Source organism: Yarrowia lipolytica, chromosome 1B (genome assembly GCF_001761485.1).
Source record: "Yarrowia lipolytica chromosome 1B, complete sequence".
Lineage (NCBI taxonomy): Eukaryota > Fungi > Ascomycota > Dipodascomycetes > Dipodascales > Yarrowia > Yarrowia lipolytica.
The window spans coordinates 860,132-876,146 of record NC_090771.1 but is presented as its reverse complement, the minus strand read 5'-3'; the positions used below and the strand labels follow the sequence as shown (position 1 = coordinate 876,146).

The 16,015-nt window shown below is 49.3% G+C and overlaps 6 protein-coding genes and 1 non-coding gene across 7 annotated transcripts; 5 read left to right on the top strand and 2 right to left on the bottom strand.

Annotated features, from left to right (window-relative positions):
- Window positions 1-319: 319 nt before the first annotated feature.
- YALI1_B08758g (uncharacterized protein) lies at window positions 320-2,008 on the top strand (the record flags this gene model as incomplete). The annotated part of the gene is made up of 1 exon (XM_500577.3): window positions 320-2,008. The coding sequence occupies one exon, from the start codon at window positions 320-322 to the stop codon at window positions 2,006-2,008; it is 1,689 nt and encodes a 562-aa protein (XP_500577.1).
- A 1,947-nt stretch (window positions 2,009-3,955) lies between these two features.
- Window positions 3,956-4,735, top strand: YALI1_B08721g (uncharacterized protein; the record flags this gene model as incomplete). Its single annotated transcript, XM_500576.3, has 1 exon — window positions 3,956-4,735. The coding sequence occupies one exon, from the start codon at window positions 3,956-3,958 to the stop codon at window positions 4,733-4,735; it is 780 nt and encodes a 259-aa protein (XP_500576.1).
- Window positions 4,736-6,210: 1,475 nt separating this feature from the next.
- Window positions 6,211-7,413, top strand: YALI1_B08699g (uncharacterized protein; the record flags this gene model as incomplete). The annotated part of the gene is made up of 1 exon (XM_500575.3): window positions 6,211-7,413. The coding sequence occupies one exon, from the start codon at window positions 6,211-6,213 to the stop codon at window positions 7,411-7,413; it is 1,203 nt and encodes a 400-aa protein (XP_500575.3).
- A 702-nt stretch (window positions 7,414-8,115) lies between these two features.
- Window positions 8,116-8,204, top strand: YALI1_B08680r. The gene has a single exon. It is a non-coding gene; the product is annotated as a tRNA-Arg (tRNA).
- Window positions 8,205-8,380: 176 nt separating this feature from the next.
- Window positions 8,381-11,146, bottom strand: YALI1_B08650g (uncharacterized protein; the record flags this gene model as incomplete). Its single annotated transcript, XM_500574.3, has 1 exon — window positions 8,381-11,146. One exon carries the CDS (start codon window positions 11,144-11,146, stop codon window positions 8,381-8,383), a length of 2,766 nt encoding a protein of 921 aa, XP_500574.1.
- A 1,175-nt stretch (window positions 11,147-12,321) lies between these two features.
- On the bottom strand, window positions 12,322-13,432 carry YALI1_B08627g (mitochondrial 37S ribosomal protein uS13m; the record flags this gene model as incomplete). Its single annotated transcript, XM_500573.3, has 2 exons — window positions 12,322-12,741; window positions 13,382-13,432. 2 exons carry the CDS (start codon window positions 13,430-13,432, stop codon window positions 12,322-12,324), a joined length of 471 nt encoding a protein of 156 aa, XP_500573.3.
- Window positions 13,433-14,493: 1,061 nt separating this feature from the next.
- On the top strand, window positions 14,494-14,985 carry YALI1_B08616g (uncharacterized protein; the record flags this gene model as incomplete). Its single annotated transcript, XM_500572.3, has 1 exon — window positions 14,494-14,985. The coding sequence occupies one exon, from the start codon at window positions 14,494-14,496 to the stop codon at window positions 14,983-14,985; it is 492 nt and encodes a 163-aa protein (XP_500572.3).
- Window positions 14,986-16,015: the final 1,030 nt, after the last annotated feature.

The window sequence follows — 16,015 nt, the reverse complement described above, 5'->3', positions numbered from 1 at the left end:
TTTCGCCTGGGTGCATCTGAAAGGTACTTTGTGCATTGCGCGAGTAAATGTGAAGGGGTCGCGAAGGGCGATAAAACGGGCGAAAATGGCGGAAAAAACACGGCAAAGGCCGGAAATCGACCAACGGCAGCCAATAGCCACACCAGTACCCGCATCACACCCACACCCCTCTGCCACGACCTATTGCCGCAGTGGGTTAGGGCAGAAAGGGTAAGCATAATTTGGCCCGTTTCTTGGCGTCTTGGCACTCCCACATCATCTCACTCCCAGTTGCACCACACACAACCCCAGCACACACATCCGACGCGGCTAGGTCAACATGATATTCTGGCCCATTGCGGCTCTGCTCCTCTGCCTATCGGGAGCAGACGCAAACAAACACTTTCGAGCAGCCCCGCCACAGGTGCATTTTCCCGAGTGTCGACCGTGGCTTATCGAAGGGCACATTTTGCAGGGCGAGTTCCCGCTGAGCTTGGATACGGGCGAAGAGCACGTCTCGGGACTGATGCTGTACACACCTCGGTGCGAGGACGGGGCGCCAATACTGGATCTCACGCAGTTTCGCAAACAACGAGCACCATACATTTTTGCTTTGTTTCTCGACGCCAGAGTGCTGGCAGACCGAAACCCGGGCCCAGACCCCAATCACCGGTTCGAATCGGAGGAAGGAGAAGATGGAGACACTGACGCGCTGCAGAGCATCGACCCAAGCACCCAAATGCCCAAATGGATCACCCACCAAGGCCCCGCGCCGTGGCAAGAACCGTTTGAACAGAGCGTGGTGATCATCTCCCTGGTAGCAGCCAGCTGTGTGGCAGTGGTGTGGATTCTGACACTCGTGGCCTGGTCTCAAATGCACGTGCGATCGTGGATCATGCTCATTTCAATCACAGCAGCCGCAGCAACCCTGACAGTGGCGTTTGGCATTATGGTCTCAGCAACAAGAAAAGACTTCTACCGAGGAATACTGGACGCCGGAGGAGTGGTCGACGCCCTGTCAGGAATCACCGGAAGCGACGACATCATTGGTAGAGGCTCCATGGCCGTGGCAATCGTGCATTACATGTCTGGAGTGATCATCTACGCCGCAGAATTGGAATGTCTGCTGAGAGCATTCTCCGACAGAATCAACGAACGAAGAGTCGCCATGTGGGGAGGAACCGGTCTTGCAGTGGGAGCAAAAACCCTATGGGCCATCTACGTGTTTGTTCCCGTGGACAGCGTGCAGGATAACGAGGCCCTGACGTCGGTGACGGTGGCAGCCTATCTCCTGGAAACCGCAGTGTCGGTGCTGTTCGCATGCGCGCTCTTCGCCTTTGGTGTTGGTCACGTGACCACGGCCTATTCGTCCGTGACTCTTCCACTCGGCATTCTTGTGCATGCTCTTTCTCTGGTCCCGTTTGCTGCCTTCATTACCGATCTGGCTCTTCCAGACGACACCCGGTGGATGTGGTATGTTCGGGTGGCTGCCGAGTCCGCCTGTGTGGTACTCTTGTGGATGTGGATGGACCGTATCGACGAGCAGGCGACCGAGGAAGAAGAAGGAGCGATTCTAGGCCGACGAGTGTTCCCCGAAGAGAACCAGACCTTCAACGGACTCGGATACGTCACCGGAGGAGGTAAAGCAGTGTCTGAGAGTTCAACAAGCACCGAAAACACACTGCATCAAGCTGCCTCTCATCCAGTGTCCCAGACAAACTCACACCCTGTGACCTACAATCCCAACGCCTATGTCTATGAAGAAGACAAGGTGAGAGCTACAATCATGCGGTTTCTTCCTCCCCAACTGCAATTCAACCGACCAAACACCGGCTCGTCCGGAGTGTCTGGAGATACCGCGTATCTGGCTGTTCGGTCGCCGGAACGCACTTTTCAGTACCCTGCCTTGGGCACTCCGGTCAACACTCCTCCGAACGACGACACTACTAACGACCCCCGCCATAATCACGTGAGTCCCAATGAGGATCCTCCCACACGACATTTTAATCCTGCTCTTGTCGAGCCCTGATTCGCATTGTTTCGGGTATTTATTTGTACATTATTTATTAATCATTATTACTGGAATAATTGGTTTTTCCGAGTGTGTTAGTTGGGATATTAGTTACATTGTAGTTGAACTAAAATAGCGCGGGTAAATGATGCCACAGAGATGTCAGCAAGTTTATAAGTTGAAGGAGCATTGAAAAGACTCTCAAGAGCTCCCAGCGACGGTTTCATCAACAATTTCTGTCATGACGGGGTTTTCAAGATGTTTGAAAGCAAAGATGAAAATAAAAAAATAAAAAAATAAAAAAATAAAAAATAAAAAATAAAAAATAAAAAAAAACACAAAATAAGGTTTGCTAAGCGAACCTTGCAGTCGGGGATTGTTCCTTCAGTGGTGGGGATTGACAGGCGGAGATGGGTTCCTTTTGGGCGGCGAAAAAGTCACGTGATAGCCACGGACGCGAGGAGCCCCGAAATATGCTTTGATTTCACGTAGCTGTTTTGTAGCAGTGATAAATTGGCCATCTATTTTTTTTTTAATTTTTTTTTTTTAAAAATTTTTCTTCAATTTTTCTGTTTTTGTTTTAAAATCTATTCTTAGTATGAAGTCTCGAGTCGGAGTTCGATTCTTGATAGTGCCCCTTGGAGGACCGCTGAAATGATCCGAAAGAACATGGAAAACCCGTTCAGGACATTCGCACACATAAACTCCTTTTGCCATGCTGTCGTCATTCTCCACGTCTGGACACATGCATTATTCACATGTGCACGCGTGGTTTCTGTAGGGGGGTCTGCGTCCGGCATTTCAATGATGATCTCTGGAAGCCATTCCTTTTTAGTCCAAGGTCTTGAGAGTGTAAAAGAGGTATATTGTATTGTACTTGTACCGCCGTGGCGTGGAGTATTGGCCACGGGACTATCATACCATACCAATCCCGTATTGTACTGCGCAAGTAGTACAGTTCTCGTACGGTATCCATGCGGTTGGCGGTTGGCGTTTCGGCGTTAACAACTTGGCGCACCTTTCATAATGTCACGGCGCTGAAAGACGGCTAAATAATATTTCCAGTACATACTATTTCTCAACACATTCTTGCACGTGTCTTGACTGTATATATTTTATATATTTTTTGCATGTCTCATTTTTTTGTTTGAAACCGATACTTTTCGCTTCCGCAGTAGCAAGGGGGGGATGCATTGTTCATGTGTCATTTCACGAGGGCAAGAGCCAGCGGAAAGGCGCAATAAGGGCTTTTTTTTTTGTGGGAGGTGATTTGGCAGAGGCTCGCCGCAGCAATTCACCAGCTGACAAATACCCCAAGGCGCCCATGTCGCGTTTTTCCGATCTCCGCGATCATCCATCTTAGCGTGTTTTGAGGGACCAGAAAGCTATAGGTATGACTCTCGGGCACCTGACAAACCAAACGCCAAAGAGCAACAGAGTTGACAGGAGGGAGACTCCCGTGTTTTTTCGAGGGTCGATACGAGCGGTTTACCGGTAGTAGCTACGCAGGGGCGGTCGAAAGCGTGCTGAGGTGGTGTTGCAAGTTGTGGAAAAACAGACAGGGGGATTCAGGGGCACTTTCGGGTGCGGAAAATTAGGGCAGTGGTAGTGTTCAATCTCCTTTCACTATGATTAGCTGATGATTAGCGAGTCTGAAGGCACTTTTGAATGACAATGTGATAGCCAGATGATCGCAAAGAGCTGGAACACGCCCAGTCTGCATCTGCTGTGGCCTCCACAGCGCCCTCTGGTGACGATCCGACGCCTCAAACTAGGATCAACACAAGTTATACCGCTTCCGATCGTCACCCCCTTGTTGCTAGATTGCATGGGGGACGCAAGTTGAACGTTCCAGAGTAGCATCTCAGCCTTGCACTGTTCACGTGTCCGGGAGCTTTGCATATATAGCCAGGTGCTCCCGTCCCCTAGCATGGGCTTGGAACCACCAACCAAACATCTCCGGTCATGTTGGCCTCTCCATTTGAACCCCAGGCCAGCTTTGACTCGTCCAGCTCGAGGGACTCTTGGAGAGACTCGTGGCGAAGTTCGCAGTCCGGCAGCGTTAATCTCCAGAACGAACCGGGGCGGGAGTACCGGGGACTGGTGGACACTGCGGAGCTCTTCGACTTCACTTTCAAGCCACTCCAGTGCTCCGACAGTTTCAATACTGCGGCGGCCAACAATTCCCAGCGTCGATTCCGACTCATGCCGTCGTCCATGAAGGTCCAGCCCCTGAGAGTCAACAAGTCCGCCATTCGGCCCTCCAAAACGCCCACGGGCAACCCCATGTCGGCCTGGTCCGACTCAGACGACAGCGAAAGCGACTACGAGACCAACAACAGCATATGTGACTCCGACACTGATGTGGAGGGCTGTCAGTGTCTACCAAAGTACGCCGGTCTTCCCATTCTCGACAGTCCCAAGTCCCAGTCGTCTGAGTTCACCGTCCAGGCGCTCAAGCCCGTTCTGCCGACCAAGCCCGTCCCAAACCACCCCACCACCACCCACAAACGCGGCCCCAGGGGCCACCTGAAAACACCCATGTTGTCGCCCTCAGAAACGGTCATGGAGCGATACGCACCGCTGGAGTGGTCCGACGCGGCCCGTGACGCGCTCAAAATCGCGCTTGACAAGCGCCAACGCGTCATGGAAGACGCCGGAGTCTCGCATTTCATCCAGATCGAGGCGCTGCACAATTGTCTCAAGGACGTGGCGTTTGGAGTCAGTCTGAGAGAGACTGTCTAGAAAGGACTGAACGAGCGAACGAACGAGTGAACGGGCGAACGGGTGAACGGGCGAACGAGCGAACGAGCGAACGAACGATACTAACTATTTATTGGCCAACGATGAGACAGAGAGATAAGCAGAGATAGAGAGAAGAACAAGGACGCCAACATCTTTAATAAAGCATTTTGAATAGCCATATTTGGGCAGTGTATTGGTCACGTTGTGTGTTGTGTTGTGTTGTGTTGTGTTTCATCAAGATGGTTCGTGTTTCAAATCAGCATGAAATATGCACACAGGGTTCTATCTTCACGTGGGCGAAAAAGTTTATATGCTCCGGAAAAAGAGGAGGTAAACATCCATAGAACTCCGTTTTTGAGAAGAAAAGAATTGTCCTGTTGGTAATTGCGGGGCCTAAGATGCCACAGTTCAAAAACTAGAGCTTTAGCGATGAAATGAGCCGCTTTGAGACACTACAATGAAAAAAGGGTGATTAAGAAAAGAAAAAACAATCCAGAAAAAAAAAAAACCAATGCGGTCGCTAATTGAGGGTAAATCTGTACCGAGTAGGGAGCAGCTGGCAAGAGAAACTTGGGATTTACTTCTGGAAAGTGTACTTAAGGGGAATCCTTGTCGAGTTCGCCAGTGTTGGTGTGTACGGACAGATCATTCCTGATTCCTGCTGCTGAAAGTCGACCAGGATCTTGTGGGTCTCAGAAAGTCGATAAAAGTGTCCAAAATGATAGTCGAAATGGAATGGTCCCATCTGTGGCCAACAGAAACTACAATTGAGCAACTATTTCCCAGTTTAGGCGACCACACGACGCATTACCCCCTGGTATTCGGGATTGGACACTCCGGAGAAACCAATGATGTATGAACTGAGCTCGTGTTGTCGTCATCCGTGATCCACGCATCAAAAAAGAGCCATTATCTACTGTAATTGCTGGCGAATGTCTCAAGTGGAGTTTCAATGGAGTCTGTAGGTACAGTATGTACTGGGTGTGCCTTCATCGACTTGTTTGGAGATGCTCAGAAGTCCAAGATGATGATAATCTCTTCAATTTTTCTTTTAAAAGGTCACAAATTCAAATAATAACCCTCCATTCTCTATATATGTTCGATTCTATCAATTTCTACTCACTCCCAAATCCCCATTATTAACCCACTAAGTTTGTTAGCTTTAAAGGAGATAATTTGTTGAAGGCTACTTGAGATCGACACTAGGACCCACACCACCAACAGCAGCCAAATACGCGTCATATTCCTCCAAAAAACATGTCAATGCAGCCTCTGTATACGACTTATCAACTCCCTTCTTCTCTTCAGAGTCCAATTGGCCACCGGTTGTTTACACGACCCGTCAAGACGAGAGCTCGCACGCAACATAACAGTGTGAAGAAAAGAAGACAATAGCGTAAACATCTACAATATCACACATCTTCCCACCAGCTACATTACTTTGCTCCATCACAAAAACCCGCTGATATCTCAACATGTCTTCTGTCATGTCCAACAATTCTCCCTCGACAGCAGCGACCTCGGAGTTTTACGATGACGCCCTACACACAAACACCGTCACGCTCAAAGTGCAATGTGGAGGCACAAGCGGAACGGTCGAGACTCAGATCGAAGCTCTGAATGGCCGCTTGGACCAACTTATCAGCGGCCTGAACTCCCTCAAGGGCGACAATATGGTGGCAGTCTCGGCCCTATCGTCCAACATGATGTATCTCGAGAAACAGACGGAGCTCATGGTTTCGTATCGCGAACAGCAAGAGACCGAGAGAGCCAATTTCGAACAGAAATTGGTGCATATGGTGGAGTCCGCAGTCGAGACTCAGTTTGAAAAACAGCAGGCCCGACTGGATCGCGTCTTTCACGACCAACTGAACTCGTTTGGAGCAGCTCTGCTGAAAGAACAACAGCAGGCACTAGGAGAACAACAGACATTGTACTCCTCTTGCAACAATGAAAATATACAATCAGGTGAATCCACGCCCGCTCCAATGCTCTCGCAAATCATGAATTCAGTGCAAACCGTGGCTTCTGAAACACAAATTCTGCGAGGAGAACTGGTCATGGAAATGAAAATGTACCAGCAACAGCTCCTGGAGTTGATCCAGAACAACCTGGGTTGCTTCCTTCAACAACTTGACGGTATAGACACTCCGGTAGTGCCTCAGAATCCCGACCTGACCTACCGGTCTCGTTTCAGTGACGCCTCTGGCGCCTCGGGAGGGACATTTCGACACTACCCTTCTGAACAAGATGACCCCATCCATTCATTCACTTCATTGGAATCTCCACACAGATTTGAAGATCCCATTTCTTCACCAAGCAACTCGGCCTGCCGACCTCGTGACTCAAACATCTCCAATGCTCTTTTCTCCAACCCCAGAACTCCACCCCGGGTGCCCAACAAAGAAGACAAGACCGCCTCCGATATCTCCATGCAGGATGCCAGCAACGGAAACATGTCAACCAATGGCTTTTTAGCCTCGTCCTCTGACCTCAACATCTGCTCCGCCGTCACTCCGTATGATCCCGATAATGGTGGCCCTTCTGAAATCTCCGAAATGGAGATCTTTGTCAGAAATATAACAACAAGGAAATCAGAAGGAGGCTCTTTCCAAACCACTGAACAAGATCGCAAGTTTCTCACCAAAGTGTCACGGCTGTTCAAGCCCAAAAGGTGAGCCAAACAAATCCCACCCCCATACAGCAATATAAATATAAAAACGAGTTACATGTTACAAGATTCCAAGCCAGTAATAACAATTTCTCTAGGTACATGATCAATTACCTCATTCAAATTATCCTGAAACAGTATATTCAGGCGGAGAGATATCACTCATGTGAACGGGTGGAGGATGTCCAAGTGGCTCAACGTCCTGTTTGAAAGAGGTGAGAGAAGAGAGCGGCGTCATTTTCGACCTCTTGCTCCTTGTTCTTTCTTTCGTTGGTTTCAAGCCGAATATAATAACAACAGAGTCATAACAGCTATGGAGAAAAAGACAATGTCCACAACGATGACGATGCCCACAGCTATGCCCACTACGGCGCGCTCGCACTGAGTCAGCAGGAAGGTAAGAAGACTGAATTGGTGAAGAAGTTGATTTATAGTGAACCAAGATTACACCATACCTCTCTGATACGATTCATTCTCCCATATCAGTATGTTGTCGCACTTGAGACATGCCTGCCTTGTAAAAAAGCAACTTTTGGAACCGCCTGCAGACAGAGTTTTGGATATGTCGAAATGAAAATGAATCAAAAGGATAAATATACGTTTGAAAAATATCTTGGTATAATCAATTACGTGAATAGAGTAAAAATGGCCGGTTTTTAACATTCTCGGGATTATATTGTTTTAACGAATTTTTGAGTAACCATCGCACGAGGACGTGGCGTAATGGTAGCGCATTGGATTTCGGTTCTTCTGAACGACGTCCTCCAAAGGCTGCGGGTTCGAGTCCTGTCGTCCTCTTTTTTAACATTTATTTAATGAGTAAAATTTTCAATTTTTTGAAAAAACTTCACTTTTTGGTTCAAAAAAACAACCCCAATGATCTAATTTTGTACTCCGAACAAATCAATACACCAATTTCTATTCCTATATACGCATTTTCGCTTTGTTCAAATGGTTCGTTTTACCTCCCTCGTTTAAGAGAAGGACATGGCCCAAGGGAGACCAACAGCCAGACCTGGGTTATGAATAATGGTCTGGTGAGTAGCACCAATCTGCTTGGTCTCGTACTTGGGGTTCCAGTCCCGCCCTGCCTGTCGTACGGTGCATCCAACCGTGAGCATCTCCGGCGAGTTGACAATGATCTTCTCAATGGGGATATCAATGGCCTTGTGCACAAAATCAAAGGACTTGGGGTCGGGGTTGAGAGACGAGGCCTTTAGCACCTGGCCGTCAAAGTTGAACTTCATGTGGATGAAGTCGCCGTTCTTGTAGCCGTATCCCTTTCCATCATCGAGGTACAGCTCTCCCTCAGCATCCCACATTGAGTTGGCGTTCACCACCAATGTCACGGGATCCATGAGCATGAGCTCGGAAGACCGTCGGATTCGGTCTCGTCGAGCGTAAATGTGGCCTCCTCGCTGCAGAATTGGAATAGTGTCAATGTTGGCCTTGTACTCGAGCTCGAAACCCTTGTCATTCTTCTTATGTACTAGCTGAGACGAGTGGAAGTCGTAGTACACCTCCTCATCGGGAATGAACATGTTGACAGAAGTAGCGCCCTCATGAACAACAGGGTGCACAAGAAGACCAGTGTTTCCAACAAAGAAAGAGTCGTCACGGGCATAGGCGTCGGGGTTGTTAGGGGCCACGTAGAAGAGAGGCTTGAGAATGGGAGCTCCAGAAACGGACGCTTGTCGGAACGCAGTGTAGATAGAGGGCAGCAACTGATACCGCAGACGGATGGCGTTTCGAAGATAATCAATGTGCTCCTCTTCTGCCAGCCAGGGCTCTCGCCGCTTGGTATCAATGTGGGCATGGGCTCGGAAAAAGGGGTAGAAGAGTCCGGCTTGGTACCATCGAGTAAGAAGCTCAGGAGCAGGGTTACCAAAGAAACCACCAACATCAGCTCCAGCAAAAGGCATACCAGCTACGTTTTGCGTGAGAACCATGGGGGTGGCAATCTGAAGGTATTCCCACGAAGCCTCGTTGTCACCAGTCCACATAGCGGCAGTTCGCTGGGTTCCAGAGAAGAAAGACCGGGTGAGAATGAAAGGCCGAACGGCGGGGTTTCGAGCAGTCAGAGCAGCGAAGGTGGCGTTGATCATTGACATACCAAAGGCGTTGTGCACGTCTCGGTTCTCGTAGCCACCGTAATGGACAGTATCTCGCAGAATGGAGGTCTCAGGACCGTTGAAAACTGAGGGCTCGTTCATATCGTTCCAGAAGAACATATTGTCGGCCTCGGCAGCAATTCCCTGGGGCTCCTTGGCGTGCATCGACTTCCAGAACTCGGCAGCAGCGGGGTTCGTAGTGTCGATCCACACAGACTTGCCGGGCCAGCAGTCTCCCTCATAGGCGTCTCCAGAGTTGGATTTCACGTACAAACCCTTCTGTTTGAGTGCGTCGTAGACCTTGTAACCCTCCTCGAGCTTGATGTGGGGGTCAATGATGACAGTCAACTTTCGACAGGTCTTGTCAAGCTGGCCAAGCATGTATCCAGGGTCGGGGAACACATCTCTGTTCCAGGTGAAGTACTTTTTGGCCTGGGTGTACTCCACATCTAGCCAAATGGTGTCGTAGGGAATGTCGTACTTGTCAAAGTTGGCGTGCACCTCCAGAACGTCGTCCTGGGTGTTGTAGTTCCATCGGCACTGGTGGTAGGCAGTAGCAGAAATGGGGGGAAGGGTGGTGAAGCCAGTGATGCTGCCGTACTGAGTAACAATGTCTTCGGGGGTCTTGCCAACAAACACAATAAAATCAAGAGTGCCGGACTCGGAGATCCAGTGGGTGTCTGTGTGAGAAGCCTCCTTCTGAATGTCAATGTATGTGTCAGCAGCATTGACCCAAAAAACACCAGCGGAAGAGCCCGGTTTCCGGGCCTGCAGAAAAGGAATAGCTCCGTACATGGGCATGGGTGAGTCGGTCTCGTATTCTAGAATATCAACATTGTAGAGTCGGTAGGGCTCGGTATGGTCACCCTCGCTCCGGCCTCGAGTAGACCGCAGAGACAGCCGGTCGGCATGCTCGGGGATTCCGTACACGTGGTTGTAGCCGGGGAACTCGAAATCAAGGGCCACAGACTCGGGTCCCTTGGGTTTGGAGTCGGGATGGCCTCCAAACTCCTCCTTAAACATGCCGTCGGCGATTTCATACGAGCTGAGATGCTTGTCGTTGTCGGACTCGGATCGAAGATGTTCCATGTTTAGCAAATGTCGCTTGTTGACAGACACCTCCAGTTTGTCGTTTCTGTAGACATCCAGCTGCAGGGTCTTTTTGTTGAGCACGGCCTTGGTCTTGTCGCCGTAGATAGCCTCGATGGTGTGTTCGTAGTCGGTAATCTGGGCGCTGGTGTCGATGGCGGGCTCGCCATTGAAGGCCCAGTGGGAGGCGTCGTATCGTTTGCTGGAGACCACGTTGTTGATCTTGGCCCGGTTGGGCTCATCCAGAGTCACTCGCACGCCTCCAGACGCCAGCACAGACAGCTTGAGAGACAGGGGCACGGACTTGGCCTTGGGCACGGACTTGACGATCGACACAGACGCCTCGCCCTTGCCAATTGACACCTTGGTGACCTCGTAGGGGTTGGAGAAGCTCTGGAGATGGGCCACCTGGTCGGCATAGTGTCGGTTTCGCTTGCAGAACGAGTTTTGGTCGCACGTCTTGAACGCTCCTCGCGTCACCGCCTCGCAGCTGGCCACAAACAGAGCCAGCAACAGCAGCGCTACTAACGTCGTTTTCATCGTGTGTGGGGAGAACTGGTGAGCTTGTCAAGTAACCAACTGGCACAACAATTGTCTTTTTAGACGTGTTAACTAATAAAGTTGCTACGTGTAGATCTGGGTAGGGGTTGGAGATGTAGCAGCGGCAATAAACGGAGTGCGAGAAGAAGAAAAAGAGCACCGAAACGGGGACAGCGAATGGACACATCACGTGACCACCCCCAAAACTCTTGTCGTTTTCTCAATTGCTTTCAAACTGACCGTTTCACGTGACCATACTGGCAAGAAGGGGGTAGCTACTTGCTTGCACACTCTCAAGGTTCATGCAGGGAGGTTGACAGTTGACGATGATGTGCATGCAAATGGTGCTTGGTGAAAAGAGAAATGCAAAAGAGTGCGCGGAGTGAAAGATCTGCTTAGTAATAAACCAGACCAGAGACGTGATCACGTGACTTCCCCTATGCTTTTTCCTCATGTCGTGTTCGAACTACCGTGTTTTTTCTTTGGTTTTCGTTGTACTTGGGGACTATGTTTTGATTAGGTTGGATCTGACGAAAAGAACCATCGTGATCTAGAAGACGCGGTTTGGGGATTTTCGGTTTGAAAATTGAACTGAGTAGTCATGTGGGCTTCACAAATGTTTTTTAAAATTTTCCAGACAAATCGGACTCTTCTAGGGCAAGTTGTATGCTGTTGTAATGGCTTAGCCGAAAGCTGCGTTGTCTTGTGGGGTGGGTGGATCAAAGGTCGTTTTAGTCTGACGTTACGACGGAGCTTAATTTTTTCAGAGCCGCACAAAAAAAAAAAAAAAAAAAAAAAAAGCAAAAAACAGCAAAAAAAAAGCAAGGCGATGACAAGAATCGTGGAAAAACACAAACTGTGGTTGGACTAGTAGAGAAAAGCGAGGCAGGTGGTTTCAAAAACACGTCGTATGATTTTTTATTGGTGTTACACCCTTGTTTGTTAGTTGCGACAAACTTATGTTTAATTACTTGACATTTGGAGATTTAGTACTTGAGTCTAGTTAACATTTTAGTTGGGAGTCTACAGTAGTTTACACTTTTGTTGGATTGACATACGACAAACCTGTAACTTGACATCGCCTCGTAGACGACTATCTGACGGTGCCACCAGTGTGGAACTTTGTCGCTTGCGTTCAAACATTTCATTTTTTAACCTCGGTCAGACTATATACATTACCAAAACTTGGATAGGAATCCCATGATGCCCTTGGCCTCGGCTCCAGGGGCAGCCTTGTACTCGTTGGCCAGTGAGCCGAGAGCTTCGGAAACGGAGCCAAAGTGTCGTCGGGGCACTCGGTTGAACCGTCGGGCGTTCTTTCCGTTGGTTCGAGTCTTCTGGCCCTTGACGGGCATACCCATGACGTGTCGTCGACCGACGTACGAGCCGGTCTTTCGCTTTCGCTCAATGTCGGCGTTGATCTTCTTGGCCAGGTCGGACTCGATGGTCACATTGGTTGACAGCTCCTTGACAATTGCCATGATGTCGCCCTGGGTGAGCTCGCCCATTCGCATGCCAGGATACAGGCCAATCTTGGCACATAGCCGCTTGGCCTGGAACGGACCCACGCCGAACACTTGCTGAGACAGTCCGTACTGAGTTAGTATGTCACGAGGCAGGGGAGAATAGAGCAAAACTGAAGAAAGCAGGTGGAATCCGCCACTCGGGAAGGATGGTGGGTGTCGACATGTAAGGTGTAAGATCTGATGCTTTTGGTTGGAAAAATCAGTGTTCATCGGTCTTAACCTGCGCTGAATACCAGATCTTAGATGTAGATAGGCCGTCTATCCACTCTTTTTCGTCCATGTACGTATCCTGGGTACACGTTATTTGTTGGTTGATGGTATCACTCTCTTTTGGGCCAAAAGTCTCGAAAACAAGACTAAACGACAGTTTGAGTCTCGGAACACCTTGTAAACCGTCCTCAATTGTCAATACTGCCGTTTGCACAAGCCCGTGTCACGTACATGTCGGATGTGTGACGTTCATATCATCACACCAGTTCTTCTCTCTCACCTACTTGCGAAAGCTGAAAGTCGGTAAATCACTTGTCGCCGCCGAAACCCCATCATTAGTCACTCTCCCGTCCTTCTCCCATCCGCCTAAGCTCTTATCAGCTCAACATGTCCACATGACAAAATCTCACAGTTTGATCCATCGCGTTCTCGGTCATTTGTGGCTCCATCTTTTCCGAACAAGTCATCACCCGCTCCATGTCACCCGTGAAATACTCACAGAAACCTTCCAGGTGTTCTGGAACCGCTTTCCCATAATATGAACCACCATTTTTGCTGTATGTGTGTTTGGTGATGTGTGTGAAATTTGCGCTTAGTCAGGACCTCCCACAAGAACAAACCCTATCCCAGACTTTTGATATAGTACAGGTTCTGCATCCGCCCTAACCCTACCCTAACCCTGAGATGTAGGAAGTGGGGAGGGAAATACCGCCGTTTGAACGCGGTTTTTGTGTTCATCAGAACGCTCAACACACGTGCTCTCTGGTCACTCTGCCGGGAAGCGGTATTGCGGTTTTTAAAAAACAGCACTCTCATTGGCCAACAACGATAAGGTTGCACATATCGAAATAAGGTTTTATGCTAACTCCGTGATGACTAAGCTCGTTAGCGCCACGGGGGCGGATAATGCCTGGTCCCTAGTCTAGTGATATCGACCTGCGACCGAGTTATCAAACATTCTGAAGGCTCTTTGTGTGCCGGTTTTGTGACTCCGTTTAATTTTCGTTAAAGTTCGCTCACGTGACTCGCCACTGCAGCAACCCTACATATTCGATCCCGCACACATGTACTATCCGCCATACACAACCATGAAGAAGGAGGACTATTTGCCCAGTGAGTATTGATGGAGAGCCGGGTTAGGGAATTGAGGCGAGGGGAGGGTGTTTGAGGGGTTAGGGTGACAAGCGATTTGGAACGACAACTGAGACGACAGCTGAAACGACAGCTGAGATGAGTCCTGAGATACCCATGTTTGCGCCGATTGGTGGGTGAAAGTGATGGAGTGGAGCGGTTGGTTGGACTTGTCTATGACGTGTTGGTTCCAAATTTTGAGTGGTCAATTTAGTTGTTTTCAAGGATATTCTCTGAGGCAGTGGAGGCGGCGTGGCGGAGGTTCATATAGTATTCGGTGTTGATTCAATCAGTGTTGACTTTACATTGGTGCTGGTTGAATCGGCGCTGCCTACAGTGGTCCTCTACAAACCATGGCCAAAGACGCAACTGAGACCGTCGATACGTTACTGCACTTTCTACATCTCATTGATACCAGTTTTTAGAACTCCTTACCTGCTTGCTCTACTCCGTTGGATCTACCTCCAACAACCCTGTCACATGACACCTACCCCCAACTCCCCGGACTGCAGCCACTTCCGTTCTAACACAGACCTCGTCGATATCGAGTCTCCGCTCTCGGACGAAGAGCTCTACGTTCTTTCTCAACAGTACAACAACGAGGGCGACTTTGTCTCGGTGCAGACCCGCTTCAACTATGCCTGGGGTCTGATCAAGTCTCGAAAGGTCGAGGACCAGCAGCTGGGAGTGCAGATCCTGGCCCAGGTGTACAAGGACACGCCCTCTCGACGTCGAGAGTGCCTCTACTACCTTGCCATCGGCTCCTACAAGCTTGGCGAATACACAGATGCTCGGAAATACTGCGACCTGTTGCTGCAGATCGAGCCCGATGACCCCCAGAGCGCCAAGCTGCGTCAGATCATCGAGGACAAGCTGGCCAAGGAGGGCATGATTGGAATTGCTATTGTGGGAGGAGTCATTGCGGTGGGAGCTGCTGTTCTGGGCGCCGTGTTGAGCCAGAAAAAACGGTGAGATGGACCGTGAGTGTGACAAATCATTTTTTTCACAGAAAGTGGGTCACATGTTACGCTCACGTAAAGCACTGATGATCACAATGCTCCGTGCTAAAATATGTACAGAACGCTACAGCCCACTCACGTGATGGTAATATATGAGTTATAGATAGACCAGCTACTTGTAGCCATCGTTGAGTGGAAGGGACTTGAAGAGGTGAACGTGCAAGTCTACGAGGCAGTGCCGGAGCAATGGAAAGCACGCACGCAACATTCGGCTCCAGTAGGTCGATGTAGAGATGACACTGAGGTCATGGAATGAAACATTGTCTTCGAGAGAAGAAAAAGCGGAAGTCAGACACTTGGAGTCTCCGTTCAGGTTGACGATATGGAATCCTAGGCTGTGGTGGAGGCATCTGATGATGACCAGACTGTCGTTCATCGCCCCTGATCCAGAAGAACCAAATCCCCAGACAGTCAACCATCAAATGGCGGATGTTGAGGTATCTTGGTCCGAGTCATGACTGAAGCTAGCTATTATCTGAGCCAGGAACTTTTCAACAGCTGGATCAGTATAGAATACCAGTAGATGGCGATGAGAGTGATGCCGTATGATAGAAGGGTGACAGTCGCCGGCACTAACTAGGAAAGACTTCAGGATCCGAGAATATGTATAGATGAGCAGTACTCAGGTTGAACTTTGGTCTTGTTGAATCCAACGACAATTTGTGGGATTATTGACAAGATGATTAAGAAAAGAGGTCCTTCAACAGGGACTCAACAGTGTTTACTGGCCTTGTGGAGATGGGACGTCATCAGGACAAGAGTAGTTGAACCGGATGTATTGTATGTACTGTACATACTGCACTTACTGTAGCAATGGCAGTAAAGGTCTGGCCTAAGGTCTACAAGGACATAGCAGCGATGCTATACACGATATTCACGGGATTCTTCTGCTAGGCTTTCATCTCTACACTATCCCTGCTAGGAGTTATGGTAGGGTGAGGTTGTCATGTAGCGGAAATTGCTGAATAATCCGCCATGAGATG